We start from the raw sequence: 16,817 nt of genomic DNA, 5'->3' as shown, positions 1-16,817 counted from the left end.
ACATTATTAGGGATTTCAAAATGGGGATTTCACTTGAATGTTCCTCCTTTATTTATAAGTTAGCATTCCTCTGTAAAGAAGAGCTGTCCTTCATCGTTTGCTGCTGTCTGCTTATCCCGAAGTAGCGTAATTGTTGAAAGATAGGACAAGATGCTTAGTTCTTTCTCTTTATTAATTTCAGTAAGCTGTTATGCCAGCAAATGAGACATTTAAAAAATTCTTTTTTTCCCTCTCTCTAGCAATCATTGTGGCCTTAAGAATTTGTTAATGTGTTTCAGTCAATTATACTCTTGTTCTCTTTGATCCCCAAATTGTTCTAAATTTGGTCTGTGGAAGCTCTCTCTAATAGGATTTGAGAGCTGGAAGGAATCTTAGAAATCAGCTAATCCAAATTTCTCAGTTCTATAGGTGAGGAAACTGAAGCTCACAAGTTTGTGACATCCTAATGTGTCACAGATAATTAGTGGCAGAGCCAGGATTAGGATCCAGATCCCTGGAGTGCTCAGGTAGTGCTTTTCCCATTATTCTAAGAGAGAGATCTGCAGTAACTCCTGGTTTCAAATTCCTGCTAATAATATTAATCAAAATGAGAGAAAATGGCCCACATGTTTGCAATCGTACATTTTTTATTAAAAGTTATTGTCTAGTCCAGTGGGTCCCAAATTGAATGGATATTTATCTGCATTTTTTAGAAACAGCAAAGAAGCACCACTGTAGGCTCAGTATTGGGCCAGTCTGAGAAGTGAGTTTGACTTGGACATTTGGTATCTACAGGTTGAATTTATCTTACAATCGCCTTTTATTGGATCTGCGCAGAATTTTGAAAACTTGAAATTCATTGCCAATGTAGAATAGTAGTGATTTCAAAAACACATTTTTGAGTTGTCAGCCTCACTAAAATATTTGCAGATATCTGGCAAAATTGGGCTCCCCCTGTGATACAGCAACAGGCAGTTGGAGTTAAAAAGCTTTTTAAAAGGGCATGCCCCTCCAACTCGCCTCCTGGCCACTCCCTAATGCGTCCTTCACATGTCTGTTGTCTAATGTTGTGCTGCTTTCCTGCCTCACCTTGTAAGCATTTGAGATAGTGACTCTTCAGATTGTTAGAAGTGAAGAATTCTTGGAAGGTGTTTTGTAACGTAGTCACAGGTTGAAGGTAATAATAATGATGCGGACGCACATTAACAGCAAGGAAATGGTAGCGTTGATAGTTTTTCTGCTGCTAGTATGAGATCTTCAGCAGCTAAATCACAAAAAAGAAAACCAATGATGATAGGAAGTCAACTAGAAATTTTTGAAATTTTCAAGAAGATAGTTTGAAACGTTAGTTTCCTTCCTACCATTAATTATGAACCTCACTTTAGGTGTTTAATATGCTCATGCACATGTATATGTAACTTATATTATAATGAATCCTATGAAAAATTTTAATTTTTATAGCTCAGAAATGGTCAAATACTGGCAATATCGTATGGTTCATCTAAAAGAAAACAATTACCCACGGGTGAGTGCCCTAAATCTTCCTTTCATGGGTATGTTATTCGAGCAGGTTTGAAGCCTACTGAGGCCGCAGAGCAGAGGCTTACGCTTAGGTTAGAAATATCATAGGAAGTGGTTAGTGAACAAAGCAGTGTATACATTAAAACTGTGATGATAAGAAAGTGCTGTTTGTATAGTAGAAATGACAGTGAACAAAGAGAGAAGGGGGTGGGCAGTAGTGCTGGGATCTTTAGGGGAAGGCCTGGAGTGGGTCAAGTAATTATAAAATCCTCATCAAAAACCAAATATAAATTGTTTTAATTATCTACAGCGTTTCTTACCACAAGTGTATGTATAACTAAGAGTTGACTATTTATATTGTTGTAATCTTGCAGCCACAGAAGCTCAAGTTTATTTGGCCACATCATCCCAGTATACTCACTAGTTGTACTTTGAAGGCAATTTTACCAAATCGAGAAAGCCAGATATACTTAGAAATTTATCTCTTCCATCTGTGTTTTTATGTCAGTGTTTTTCAAATTGGATTGCAACCCATTGGTGAGTTGTGAAATTAACTTTATTGGTCAAAACTAGTATTTTTTCAAAAGTGAAGTAAAACAGAGTAGACGGTATGGAATACATTGTACAGAGGAAGGATAGTATTATTTTTAAAAATTTACGTGTTTGTTTTATGTGTGTTTCTGTGTACACTTGACCTTTGAACAACATGGGGGTAAATGCACACAGAACTTATAGTTGGCCCTCCACACCTGTGGTTCTTCCACACTGGTGCATTCAGCCGACCAGGATGGTGTAACTAAGATACCTGCATTTAAGTGGACCCACACAGTTCACACCGTGTTGTCAGCTGCATAGATGTGAAGATGCTGGGCTGAGATGCAGAATGGATTTCTTGGCTGAGGAAAAAAAAAACTGAAAGCCGTATTTATTATAGTCAGAGTTTATGATAGAGTGATTGCTCACTATTAATAGCAAGGCTTTAAACTCACAGTCCTGATTCTTGTTTTGAATTTTCAAAGCTGTAAGTCCTTTAATAATCTTCCTAGGCCTGCATACAAGCAGGCTTTTTTCCCCAAGCCCAGTGCATTTACTTGGGTTTCCATCCCTTTCTTTTCAGTCCTTTGAATGCTGCTGAATCGATTGATACAATTTTATATTTCCTCCAAATTTGTACTGCAAAGAGGAACTGACTGGCATGGGTAGATCTCTTGCATTGGAAAGCGTGTACTCAGATGATTTCCTTCTGCAGTACTCGGTAAAGGCTAAATACATGACAAAGTGGAGTGAAAGTTGGACTATATATGCATTAATACCAAATCCTCAAATGTATTACCAAAAACACACCTTAATGTTTGGTCTGTCTTCCAGGTTGCCTGAAATAGCCAAGCAGTCTCCCTGTCTCTTTGGTGTACTTGTTTTTGGTTTATTTAGGATTATTGTCTTGATTTCAGGGATCTCTGTAGCATTTTCTGCCTCCAAGTTAACATTAAACAATAGGTCTTCAAAGCTTTGCCATTACTTGTGGCTTTTCAGAACCTCTTTTCTTTTTCTGTAACATGAGGGGCTAGTTGTAATTCCTGTAAGTTTTAACATTTGACTGTTGTCTGGAGTTGGGTTTTCTGTTGTTCATTAAGTCATTTATATGCCTTGAAACATTGTTTTGGTGGTTATTTTTCGCCCTAACAATGTTCATCAAAATACCGTATGCTAACACATATATATGGAATCTAAGAAAAAAAAGGTCATGAAGAACCTAGGGGTAAGACAGGAATAAAGACACAGACCTACTAGAGAATGGACTTGAGGTTTTGGAGAGGGGGAAGAGTAAGCTGTGATAAAGTGAGAGAGTGGCATGGACATATATACACTACCAAACGTAAAATAGCTAGCTAGTGGGAAGCAGCCGCATAGCACAGGGAGATCAGCTCGGTGCTTTGTGACCACCTAGAGGGGTGGGATAAGTAGGGTGGGAGGGAGGGAGACGCAAGAGGGAGTAGACATGGGAACATAGGTATATGTATAACTGATTCACTTTGTTATAAAGCAGAAACTAACACACCATTGTAAAGCAATTATACTCTAATAAAGATGTAAAAAAAATATTAAAAAAAAAAAGTTCGTCCGCCTCCCAACGAAGAGAAGGGTTCTTCTGTAGCATAGTCACAGGCAGGTTTGGAGGAGGCTCACGAGGGCACGCGTGACCCCGTACCCTCTCTGCACACAACGTCTGTGGATCGTCTGGCTGGACAAGCGTGATCGCACCCTCTCTGTCTCTCCAGTCCTGCTTTGGTTGCCTTAGTTGTGAGAACAGTTTTGCTTACCCTGTCACCCTGCCTCACGGGTCCCTCCCTGCCGGGGCCACTCCTGGTGTCTGCCAGCAGCTCTCACCTGGGAACTTGTCCAAATGCAGCTCCACACATCCCACTCCCAGAGATTCTGATTTTAATAAGCACAGGATTCTGAATTTGTAATAAGCGACGCTGGTAACTCTCATGCTGGTGATTCAAGTACGCGCTTTGAGAAGCCCTGGTTTGTAGAGTGCCCCCTTGGTTGTTTGAAAGATTGGCGGGAGAATTTAAACTTTGTTTATGAACAGTCTTCCTCTGAGGATGGCAAGTCTACTTCTTTCTTGTTCATGATTGGGACGAATTTATGATTTTTATGGAAACCAGGTGGTTTTCTGCCTGGTGGGCTTGTCTGAAGTCAGGCAAGACTCAGTGCTTCTCATTTTAAGACCACTTGCCAGTGGCTGCAGAGGTTTGGAACATGTAAGTATAGTGTTCAAGCCTTGTCCGAATTTAAATGTTGAGCGATTTAACCCTTTCTTGTTGGCTCCTGTGTTGTGGATTTAGGCTCTTCGGCTAAAATAGATTAAGTTAGATTTTAAATATGTAAATATCTTGTGTTGGGTAAATTAATATTTTAAATGCATCTCAATCATTGGGCATAGGGCTTTGGAGAAAAAAATTGTTCCAGAAGAGAAATAATAGTTTATTTTAGTAACTTGATTATTGATTATCGTACTAATCCTTTTTCAATGTAATCATTACTACTCAGGGTGAAAAGTTTGGACCGTTTGCTGGAGAGAAGAGAATGCCCGAAGACTTGGACGAAAATATGGATTACAGGTTGATGTGGGAGGTGAGCGTGTGATTGTTGCTTTAAATATTTAAAATATGTTTTTCTTTGTACTATTTAAGGCATGTATAAAGCTAAGTTAATAGATATTGATTCCAGTTGACAAAGCATTGAAATGTTTGAATTTTAAGGAACCTGAATACCTTGAAAGTTTAGCATTAAAATACTGTTGAAATATCTAACTAGACAATTCTTCTGTAAGTCTGAAGTTTACATACTTCATCATTAAAAAAGAAGTTATCCATGAACAAGGATGTCTGGATTTCAAAATAGCACATTCTTTTTATGGATTTAGAATTTGATTTCTGTAAATGAAATTATACTTTAACTTTTATTTCCCAATTGCAGTGCTAATTGCCCAGAAACATTTCTTTTTTTTTTTTAACACCTTTATTGGAGTATAATTGCTTTACAATGGTGTGTTAGTTGCTGCTGTACAACGTGAATCAGCTGTATGTATACATATATCCCCATATCCCCTCCCTCTTGCATCTCCGTCTTACCCTCCCTATCCCACCCGTCTAGGTGGTCACAAAGCACTGAACTGATCTCCCACACAGAAACATTTCTGAGCTCTGTGTTGGAATGAAAATCCCAGCTTAAAATGTACCTTACCTTTAAAAACATATAGTTAAGGAGCTGTGACACTGTAGATAGTCTTTTGCAATCTGAAGTCTCTTTGCTGCAGGAATTTGTATATGCAAATGTATATCTATATATTATGAGAATTTTCATCCTAGTTTATGCCAGTTGTTTTCATTACTGTTCTTTCATAATCTTTAGAAAAAGAAGGGCCCGAGGGATGGAAATAGAAAAGCAGAGGTGTAGATATTGTTAAACAAAAACTTGGAAAAGGAAACTCAGTCCCAAGAATTTTATTTGGTGGGTTCCATGAGGAGGGTGGGAGCTGAGATGGTATAGGTGGGCCTAAGGGAAGTAGGATCATAAAAACAGAAAGATAAAGAATACTGAAACGGAGAACTACACATAAAATGTCTCTCTGAATGTGCATTTATCGGTTAGGATCTCCAGAGAAACAGAACCAGTGGATGTGTGTGTGTGTGTGTTTTCAAGGAATTGGCTCACAGGATTGTGTGGGTGGCGGGTTGGAATCTGTAGGCTGGAAACTCAGACAGGAATTGATGATGCTTCAGTCTTGAGGCAGAACTGCTCAGGCAAACCTCAGTTTTTGCAGTTAAGGCCTTTGTTTGGATGAAGGCCACACACAGCTTTGACAGTAATCTCCTTTATTTAAAGTCAACTGAATGTAGATGTTACCCACATCTATAAAACACCGTCACAGCAACACCTAGATTACTATTTGATTAAATAGCTGGGTACTACCATCGAGCCAAATTGACACGTGAAACATATCATAATGTATTATCTGCAAGCAAAATACATTTTTAAGCATCACCATATTGCTGAAACTGCTTGATGTAGGGAGTGGGGTTGCTTGAGGTTCTTGAAAGATTCCTGAAGTGCAGGTGATGGAAAATGGAAATTCATAATATAGTCTTCACTACAGTTTAAGTGGAAAATGTTATTGATTTGCCTTCTTTTAGTATGCTGTTTTGTTTATTTTTATAAACCTGAAAATATTTTTAACGGCTTTTACTATTTTTCTGTAAGATCTTAATTTTCTCAGCAGTTATTTTTTTTTTTACCGTGAAGGTTTTCAAAAGCCAAATATTTATGTGACAAAAAAGATAACCTAAATAAGTTGAAAATGATAAAAATAACAATTTTAAGGGGTTGTTAATGACTTTTGATATTTGTTTTGTTATCCCTGAGAATTTTAGTGTAGTGGTCAGGTTAATGTCTTGCACAGCTGCTTATGATGCATTGCTAAGCAGATGATGATTATAATTTTTAATTTGGAAAAATGACTTGCATATAGGAAACGTAAAGAGGCTGACAGTGCTACCGTAGCTCATCCAGTTTTGCATTATGTATTCCTGTGGTTCTTTGATGTCTTTACATTATTATTTGTTTTTACATACCGGTATACCTAGTCCTCTCACTTTACCACCCAAAGAGCTATTGATTTTATACATTTTATGTTCAGGTAATGTTACATTCACATAATGATTGCCATTCTTTATTTTCTTTTACTTCTTATGTTATGCTTGTGTTTTGAATAAGTAATAGTTGTACTTTTGACACAATTCAGAAGGGTCTTGATGAAGGTCTCCTTGTCCCCTATAAGCCTGCTCTTTTCGCCTAAGACCTTTGATCCCTTTGACCCCTTAGTTCATGCACCTTTTCCCTCCCTCCTGTAGTTCTTCCTTCTCTGAGTCTGGTCTTCAGGGTGGATTGTCGGCCGGTCTCTGCTCTGTCCAGTTGTGCTGCCGGGCAGGGCAGGGGAAGACACTCTCAGTGGTATATCTTCCTGGGGGAGCACTTGAAAAACAGTCAATACCTTTCGAATGGCAAAGATTTACCGCTTGCTGGCTTTAGTCCTGTTCCTTATTATGTTAAACTGGGAGAGCTGCTTCCCAGCCTTGAATTATATTCTTAAAGTCCCTTTTTATTATTTTAACTTTGGAGGTGCCAGGATTCAGAAGGTGCACAGAGAAAGGAGGTTGACTGGTCTTACCACAGTCTTCTCTTCTTGGAAACTTTTGAGCCTTCTCAAATGGAGATAACGAGCCTTCCCTCCTCTGTGGGTAAATTGGGACCGGCTAGTTAAGTCATTTCTAATATGCCCCATAGCTCCAGAGCGAACTACCGGCAGCTCTCAAATGTGTGGTCCTTCTCCTCAAGCCAGTGGTTACCTATGTTTATGGTTATGGAACATAAGCCGGGTACTGGGGGTAGTGTTTGGAAAACGATGCCTGTGAGAGAGCACATGGCATAGCTCTTTCTCAGTTTATATTTGCACTTGTGGTGCCAGTAGTCCTGGTGGACAAGGCCAAGGGCCCCTAGGTGGCCATTTAACACCAAAGAACTTGGAGGTACCAGAGAGGATTGCACCTGTTGGTGTGTGTGAGCCCCTGTTAGTTTGGGACGGGGTATAGAGGCACCTGAGGGTTTCATTGGGGAGCGCTATCATCGTCTGTTGCATCCTCCCCCGTCCCCCCAGAGGTACAGCTTGGCACTCACCGATGCCCACTGGTTCAGAGCATTAAACAGCACCTCAGCCTCGTTCTGTGTTGGCCACCAGGATTTGAGATTGGGCTCTGAAGAGACTCAGTCTCCTCTGTCCTTAAGCCTTCTTGATACTTCAGATTTTTACTTTTATTTTAAAATAAACTGCATTAGCAAAAGAATTCTGGATTTCTCAGGCCTCAGGCCAGTTATAGAGCTTGAGTTTGGAAACCACTGCTCCACTGTAAATGCTTCGCATTGATAATTTGATGGAACGTGCCCAGTCGTTTGTATCGTAGTCTACTCTTCCCTTAGTTAGAAGTCTTCTTGCGTATTTTCCCGGATGGTTTGGAGCTTGAGATACATTTCCTTGCACTGTCTACGTGCTCAGACTTGCTCTAAGACCAAAATCCGTTCCTGTAACGTTGCTAAAGCTCTCAACAACCCTTTGTTTTTAAATCTCCAACATCTTCTCTTTCTATGATATTTTCTTCGGTATTTCAAACCACAGTTCAAATACCACCTCTGCAGGCACTGGCTCTTATTCTAGCACATACCTTTACGTTTTGGTACCTGTAGATTGCAGCACAGATTGTACATTTTCATCGCCACCTGCTCTGCCTATTATTCAAGTATTCCAAAGGGGCTGTTGATGAATCCAGTGTTTTCTTGAACGCTCCAAATGGCTCTGCTCTGTTGGCAGTGCCTCTTCCCTTCTTTTCCCAGAGCATCCTCTTGCATTGTCTGCAAGAGGTTTTTGTGTGGAAACTGGCCTGGTAAGTTCTCAGAACTTGGCCTTTCTAGTTTCATGCTGTTGTGGTCAGAAAAGATGCTTGAGATAATTTCTATACTCTTAAATTTGTTGAGGCTTGTTTTGTGCCCGAGTATGTCATCAGTCCTAGAGAATGTTCCATGTGTACTTGAAAAGAATATGTATTCTGTTTCTTTTTGGATGTAATGTCATGAAAAAATTAGATCTAACTGTTCTGTTGTATCATTTAGGATCTCTGTTGCCTTATTAATTCTTTGTCCGGAAGCTGTGTCCATCTATGTGAGTGGGGTGTTATAGTCTCCTACTACTGTTATCGTATTCCTGTTGATTTCTTCCTGTACGTCTGTTAGTATTTGTTTTATGTATTTGGGTGCTGAGTGTAAAATCCTTTTATTGATCCCTTTATCATTATGTAGTGTCCTTCTTTATCTTTCTTTATGGCCTTTGTTTTAAAGGCTATTTTGTCTGATATGAGTATTGCTACCCCTGCTTTCTTGTTATTTCCGGTAGCATGAAATATCTTTTTCCCTCCCCTCACTTTCAATCTGTGTGTGTCCTTTGCCCTAAAGTGGGTCTCTTGTAGGCAGCATATTGTGTAAGCTCTTGTTTTTTTAATCCACTTTTGTATATCTATCTATCAAATACCTCTTGTACTTTATCTTGTTCTTTTATCCAATCAAAAGACACAGAGTCTGCCACTCTGTGTCTTTTGATTGGAGCATTTAGTCCATTGACATTTAAAGTAATTATTGATAGATATGTATTTATTGTCATTTTAAACCTTGTTTTCCTGTTGATTTTATATTTCTTCTTTGTCCCTTTCTTTTTCTCTTTGTTTTTCCTTTTGTGGTTTGATGATTTTCTTTTGTATTATACTTATGTTCTCTTCTTTTTGGTTTTTGTGAATCTATTTTATGTTTTTGATTTGTGGTTACCCTGTTTTTCAAGTATGTTTAACCCCTTCCTATCTCTATTTGCCTTAGACTGGTGGTCATATAGGCTCAAATATATTCTAGGGAAAAAAAAAAGTCTACATTTTCTTACTCTCCTCCCCCACATTTATGATTTTGATGTCCTTTTTTACATCTTCAGTTTCATCCTTTTGCTGTTCACTGTGGTTGTCATAACTTTCACAGAAATTTTTTAATTTCTATTTTTCTTTTATAATCTGTGTACTAGCTTATTTAAGTGATTTACTTTGCAATTGTGATTTTCTCTTTCCTATAGATTCTTCTTCTCTGTTTAGAGAAGACCTTTCACCATTTCCTTTAGGATAGGTTTAGTATCGCTATATTCTTTTCTTTATGTTTTTTATGTTTAAAGAAATATTTATTATTTGGCTGTGCCAGGTCTTAGTTGCAGCACGCAGGATCTTCATTGCCTCATGTGTGATCTTTGTTGTGGCATGCAGGATCTTTAGTTGCGGCACACGGGATCTTCATTGCGGCAGGTGGGATCTAGTTCCCTGACCAGGGATCAAACCCAGGCCCCCTGCATTGGGAGCGCGGAGTCTTAACCACTGGACCACCAGGGAAGTCCTGCTGTATTCTTTTGGTTTTTGCTTGTCTGAGAAATTCTTTATATCTCCTTCTATTCTAAATGATGATCTTACTGGGTAGAGTATCCTAGGTTGCAGATTTTTCTCTTTCAGGACTTTGACTGTATCTTGCCAGTCCATTCTGGCCTGCAACATTTCTGTAGAGAAATCAGCTAATAGCCTTCTGGGGGTTCCTTTGTAACTAACTCTTTGTTTTTCTCTTGCTGCCTTTAGCGTCTTCTCTTTATCTTTAACCTTCATCATTTTTATTATAATATGTCTTGGTGTAGGTCTGTTTGGGTTTATCTTGTTTGGGACCCTCTGTGCTTCCTGTACCTGGATATCTGTTTCCTTCTTCAGGTTTGGGAAGTTTTCAGCCATAATTTCTTCCAATACATTTTTGATCCCCTTTTCTCTTTTTTCCCCTTCTGGATCCCTACTTTGCATAGATTGGCATACTTTATATTATCCCATAAGTCTCTTATATTGCTTTCATTTTTTTTTAATTTGGCTTTCTGTCTGCTGTCCTGATTGGGTGTTTTCTGTTATTCTATCTTCCAGGTCGCTTTTTCATTCTTCGGCATTATTCATTCTGCTATTCATTGCCTTTAGCTCAGTTTCCGTCTCTGCAAGTGACTTTTCTAATTTTTTTTGGTTCCTCTTTATAGTTTGTAGTTCCTTTTGCCAGAACTCTGCATTTCCGTGAATGGCCTTTCTTAATTCCTTCAGTATTTTCATTCTCTCCTTTTGGAAATCAGTGTCTATTAGACTGAAGAGGTCTGTTTCATTGTTTGTTCCTTCAGGGGAATTATCTTGGTCTTTTAACTGGGAGTGGTTCCTCTGTTTCTTCGTTTTACTTACATATTTCTCTTACTCTGTGAGTTTAGGAGGAACAGTTGTCTCCTGTGGTCCTGGAGGGCTGTTCATACGTCTGGGCGTCCCCGTGTAGCTTGTGTGGGTTAATATATTTGGCCCAAGGGCTGTTCTTAGTGTGAATGCCTGTCGCCTCTTTCCTCAGTGTGTGCTGGTTGATACCCCCTTGATGGGGAAGTGCAGACGCGCGGCTGATTTTCAGTCCGGGGTGGGGGGGAGGTGGGCAGGGGGTGGCAGTGGAGGCTCGGGCGTGTCCCTGGAGCACACGATGGGAGCCGAGGCGGCTCCCCGACACTCCTGGAGTCTGCGAGGGCGGTGGCGGGGGGCTCGTAACCACTCCTGGCATCTGGGCGGGCAGCAGTGGTGGCTCGCGACTGCCCCCGGAGCCCGTGTCGGCAATGTCCTGCCCGCTGCGAGCATGTGCACGGGGAGAAAGGCTGCAATCCGGGTTCATCCGCTTCTCTCCTGCACCCTCCAAACCATGGCGACTGGCCGATAAGGTGACCCAGGCTTTCTCTGCATAAACCCTTCGTTGCAGTCGCACTGGATTCCCCACCCCCGTGGCTGTTTCCACACAGCCATCCCCAGTACTCTCCCCAGTTCTGATCTCCGAAGCCCGAGTTCCAACACCCAGCCCTTGCCAGCACGTGTCAGGCTGGGGGGTGCAGGACTGCGGCACTGACCGTCTGTGCAGTTCTCCCTCTGCTCTGGCTGCCGCAAACCGGCTGCTGAAGTTCTCCTCCGAGGGTCTGATGCTCCCCTTCTGTCCCGGCCGATCTGCCAGTGAGGGGGCTTCCCAAGGTGAAGGAACCTTTCCTCTTTCACAGCTCCCTCCCAAGGGTGCAGGTCCTGTCCTGATTCCTTTCTCGCTCTCTTTTTTTTTTTTTTTTTCCCCTGCCCAGTTACACGGAGATTTTCTTGCCCTTTCAGTAGTCTGAGGTCTTCTGCCAGTGTTGAGTTAGATATTCTGTGGGAATTGTTCCACATGTAGACATATCTTTGATGTATTTGTGGGAGAAGTTGAGCTTCACGTCCTACTACACCAACGTCTGGATCGCTGCCTATACTCCGCTTCTTGAATCTTTCCCTTTGTACCAGAAGTGTACAGAGTGGGTACTTGATACTCTGCTTCTTAAATCTTGGTCTTTGTGGCAGGAGTTGGGCCTGCAGAGGAGTTCCGAGTATATTTGTCCATCAGCCATTGGAGAATTGTGGCCTGACTCACAGGTTCAGTTTGCAGCATCTCAGAGAGCATGGGAGAGAGAGACAGGTCTGCAGTCCGCTGTGGAAGGCACACCCTGAGTCTGATGGCGGGTCTGCTTAATGCACAGCAGGGAGCTGGGCATGGAAAGGAATGACGGTCAGGGTCTTAACAATTAGATAAAGAGAAGGAACCATGAAGGAGAGAAACCCAAAGTATATTTACTCTAATTTCTCTCTCTCATGGAGGAAAAAGTGAGGACACATGGAAAGGTGGAGTAATAGTTCTTTGCTGAGAATATATATGTGTAGAATTAGCCCTTCTCGTTTCTCATACTGAGAAATGATGAGGCTCTTTGGAATTCTTTTTTTCTTTTTCTTTTTTTTTTTTTTTTTGCGGTGCACGGGCCTCTCACTGTTGTGGCCTCTCCCGTTGCGGAGCACAGGCTCCGGACGCGCAGGCTCAGTGGCCATGGCTCACGGGCGCAGCCGCTCTGTGGCATGTGGGATCCTCCCGGACCGGGGCATGAACCCGTGTCCCCTGCATCAGCAGGCGGACTCAACCACTGCGCCACCAGGGAAGCCCTGGAATTCTTTACAAAACAGAAATAGGCAGGGTAAGTGAAACATGATAGAAAGAGGAAGGATACCAGGGTCGGACAATCTTTAGTCTGATTTCGCCGTGAGGATCCAGTAAAGCTTTTGCTGTCTTGGAGTTTGTGTTTCAGCAGGGAAAGATAGACATAAAACACCTTTAATGAGTACTATAAAGATAGTGATATGGGTATAAAGAAAATAAAACAGGGCAAGAAAACTTATCTCAGATAAGAACTTGAACACGTTGATACTACTGCTGAGAGCAGCTACAAAAGACAGGTTAAACATAAAAGTGATTTGTGTAAGGCCATCAAAGAGCTGTTAAAGCAGAGTACTAGAGTACTGTGATTCCAGAGAGGAGAAAACTTTGAACAGATGAATCAATCATCTATAGCCTTTTTTTTTCTTGAGGAAGTGGTCAGAGCTTTGCTGATTCTGGATACGGGCAAGAGGCTGAACATTTGACCTCAGCCCAAGTAGAGGTTAGTGTTTGAGCACAGAGAAACAGGTAGAGCTTTTGGCAGTCTTGAGAAGTTGGAGTGACAATACTGGAGACCCAAAGGAACTCAAAAACATCGCTGTCTCCTGCTCGAGACATTTGCGGAGTTACGAAGCTGCATGAGAGGCTGCCATAAGGTTAAACCACAAACTTCTGAAAGGCAGAGTGTTCTACAGGCTCATGTTGCTGTGGAGGGCCTCTCAGTGCACATCCTACTTTCCATGTGGAAGCACTGTAGGGTGGCGCTGTAGGAGTAGGATCAACTGAGGCCCGCCGAAGCCTGCCACAGCTGCAGCCAGCGTTGAATCAGCTCACTGCTTGATTAGCTTGCAGTGAACAGATTCCACTCTGCCGGGCACAGGTTGGGGTGAGCCTACCCTGGAGAAATATAATATCTGGGTCCTCTAAAGTTCTTTTACTACACAGCGTCCAGCATTTAATAGAAATTGACTAGATGCTGAGATAGGACCATGTGACTAAAACCATGAGAAAAGCTGGGCAACGGAAACTGACCTAGGATTCAGATATTGATTGGAGTTAGCTGATGAGGACTCTAAAATGAACATGATTGATATGTTCTAGCAAATGGAAGAAAAAAATGAACCAAACAGATGAAAAGATGGAGAATTTTATTAAAAAATTGGGAGGTATAAATGCCAAATGGAGATTCTAGACGAGAAAAATATATGAACTGAAATTGAGAGCTCAGTGTTTGAATTAGATACTAGATATGACAAGCAAAAGACAGGATTAGTGAAGAGGAAAAGAAGTCAATAGAAAATATTGAAAATGAAGCACAGAGACTAAAAATAAATATGTGAGACAGTGAATACATCTAATGTATCTGTAGCATTAGGATCATTTAGCATTTGAAGGAGAAGAGGGAGGAAATGGGGAAGAAGCAAATTCGATGCAATAATGGCTGAGAATTTTCCAGAACTGTTAAAAAACATTACCTGATGAATTGAAGCTCTGTGAGCCTCAAGCAGCACTCCTATAAAGAAAGCCACACTCAGGTATATCTTAGTACAACTATGGAAAACCAAGACAATCTTTAAAGCAGGCAGAAAAAAGAGACAGTACCTTCAAAAATGAAACAAAAAGACTGATAGCTGCCTTTTAACAGAAAAGATTAAAAAAAAAGGTAGTAAAGATAGTCAACAACTGAAATATATCTTTAAGGTAATAGAAAATAGTTGCCAATCTAGAATTCTATACCCAGCAAAAATATTTTAAAATGAAGGTATAGTTCTCTGGGCCTCTTCAAATGTGATCATCTCCCTGTGTGACTGTGCTTTGGATTTGCTTCACAGCATTAGCCTCAACCGTGTCTTCACTCACTCTTCAAATTTGGAAACAAAGACTATGTCCAGATCCCAGCCAGAAGAAAAATTTGCTACTCTGGAGTCGCTGAAGGGAGGGAAAGAAGAATAGGAAGCATTTAGATACACAGATATTGTATAAATTGAAATTGACAGACTTTACAAACAACCAGTGAGGAAATTTTCAAATATAACAAAAGTGTTAACAAACTCTGCAAACTCTTCAAAGGAGGTCATAATTGATCTCCCAGATCCCAAATTTATGGGCAATGTTTGCTGACCATGTGCAGATGACTCCCTGGCTTGGGGATGAGAATGAAGAGTTGCTGAATTATTTTCTCAACTGAAGTGACAGAATTTGAAGATATTAAATCATATTACAAACATGTTTTAATTTTGCTAAAAATCCTTGCTTTAAAATAAGCTTCTTTGCAACTCATTTTATCTCAGTAAGAGTGGCGACCCATCTTCAATGTTGACTGAAATCAAATGGGAATCTGGGAAGGACCTGATGAAATGTTTATGTCAGACACAAAATAAAGCTGTCTTGAAGAGGTAGCATGAAAAAAATCTCAGACATTCTTCACCTTGTTCACTGATGGATATGGGTGCAGGTGCATGCAAATTAAGAGAGTTCATCAAAGATGATATTTGGCCATATCTATTGAACCTATTGATGATAAAGAAGGAGAAGGAGAAGCAGCTGATGTTCATAATGATGAAGGAGACTTGGTACATGTTGATGATGAAGAGGATGAAGGTGAAAGAGAAGATGAAGATGGTGATGATGTGGAAGAAGAAGAAAGGTTGAAGAGGAAGATGACTAAAAGAATACTAATAGACTGCAATGTTCCTTTTATTTAAAAATTTTTTATATTCTCTTGATCAAGGTGCCATTTCCAGTTTTTTCCCTCTTATGCTTAGTTCTCTTGTCCTAATGAGGTTTCTTTATTTTTTTTTGTCTCATATAATAAAGAGATTGCCCACTTATTTTGTGGGAGACTGTCTTGAGCAAAATACAATGGGGAAAAATCTCTACACATTTCTTTTTTTTTTTAAGATTTTTTTTTTTTGATGAGGACCGTTTTTAAAGTCTTTATTGAATTTGTTACAATATTGCTGCTGTTTTATGTTTTGGTTTTTGGCCACGAGGCATGTGGGATCTTAGCTCCCAGATCCCTGGTTGAACCCATACCCCCTGCATTGGAAGGCGAAGTCTTAACCACTGGACCTCCAGGGAAGTCAAGTCCCTCTGCACATTTCTGATTCAAGTTCCTTTTTATCCCTTCTTGTCTCAAAAAATGTGAAAGTAGGGATGTGGAGTTAACACATCACCATGCACTGTGGGGAAGAAGAAAATTTTCTCCCTTTGTTCTGCCAGAAGCTGGAGAGTGCTTCATCTTCCTTGTGCTTAAAATTCTTGATTTTTACTTCTTTAAAGTGCTCAGAGATTACATTGTGACTCTATGTAATATGGGCATTTAACATTATCACCATGTACATGCACTTTGTTAAAAAAAATCTAATAAAATGGAATTGAGTGAGGAGAGGATGAGTTTGAGATGTTAGGGCATTTGAGTGTTGGTAGGAGAGGAGAGAGAGAATGGGGCAGAAACAAATTTGAAAAGATAATGGCATTAAAGTGTGTATTTTGACAACATAAATTTCAGACCTTACAAATTTGTTTAATAAGTCGTACTGTTAAAAAAAAATTAAAGATGTTTTCAGACAAGCGAAACCCAGCAGACCTGCACCAAAAGAAATACTAAAGTAAAGGTAGCTCTTCTGGGAGAAGAAAAATGAATCCTGATGGAAACGCAGAAATTCAGAACAGGGCAAAGATCAACAAAGGGTAAATATATGGGTGAGTAAACATAAATATTGATGGTACTAAACAATTATAGTAATGATTCGTGAGTTTAAGAACATACACAATTTACATAATGGTAGAACAATTTGAAAGGCAGGAGGGAAGCAAATGGAATTAAGGCGTTTCGAGGTTCTAGCATTATCAGGTAAATGTATCTAACTAAATTATCTAAAATAATAGTAGAAGATTGTTGTAACTAACAAGAAAAGGAAAATGAGATAATTGATAAGATAATTTTATTAGTGAAAAAAGCCAGGCAAGAAGTGAGGAAAAAAGAACTGGGTCATATAGAAAGTAAATACCAAAATTGTATCTATACATCCAACTAGATTAATATTTATATAAAATTTAAGTGGGTTAAGTGCTTCCATTAAAACACTGTTATTAATGGATTGGATCCCCGAACCAACCAATGTCCC

The 16,817-nt window shown here is 40.1% G+C and overlaps 1 protein-coding gene across 3 annotated transcripts in view; it reads left to right on the top strand.

The window, feature by feature from the left end:
• Positions 1-16,817, top strand: part of PRDM5 (PR/SET domain 5) — a 206,842-nt gene that overhangs the window by 13,709 nt on the left and 176,316 nt on the right. For all 3 annotated transcript variants that reach the window (XM_060011850.1, XM_060011849.1, XM_069540664.1), the window contains exon 2: positions 4,558-4,641. In XM_060011850.1, the coding sequence (XP_059867833.1) occupies positions 4,558-4,641 (84 nt within the window). The remainder of the gene's footprint in view (positions 1-4,557; positions 4,642-16,817) is intronic.

Source organism: Delphinus delphis, chromosome 5 (genome assembly GCF_949987515.2).
Source record: "Delphinus delphis chromosome 5, mDelDel1.2, whole genome shotgun sequence".
NCBI lineage: Eukaryota > Metazoa > Chordata > Mammalia > Artiodactyla > Delphinidae > Delphinus > Delphinus delphis.
The sequence above is the reverse complement of the archived record's forward strand: the minus strand, read 5'-3'. Positions and strand labels throughout refer to the sequence as shown.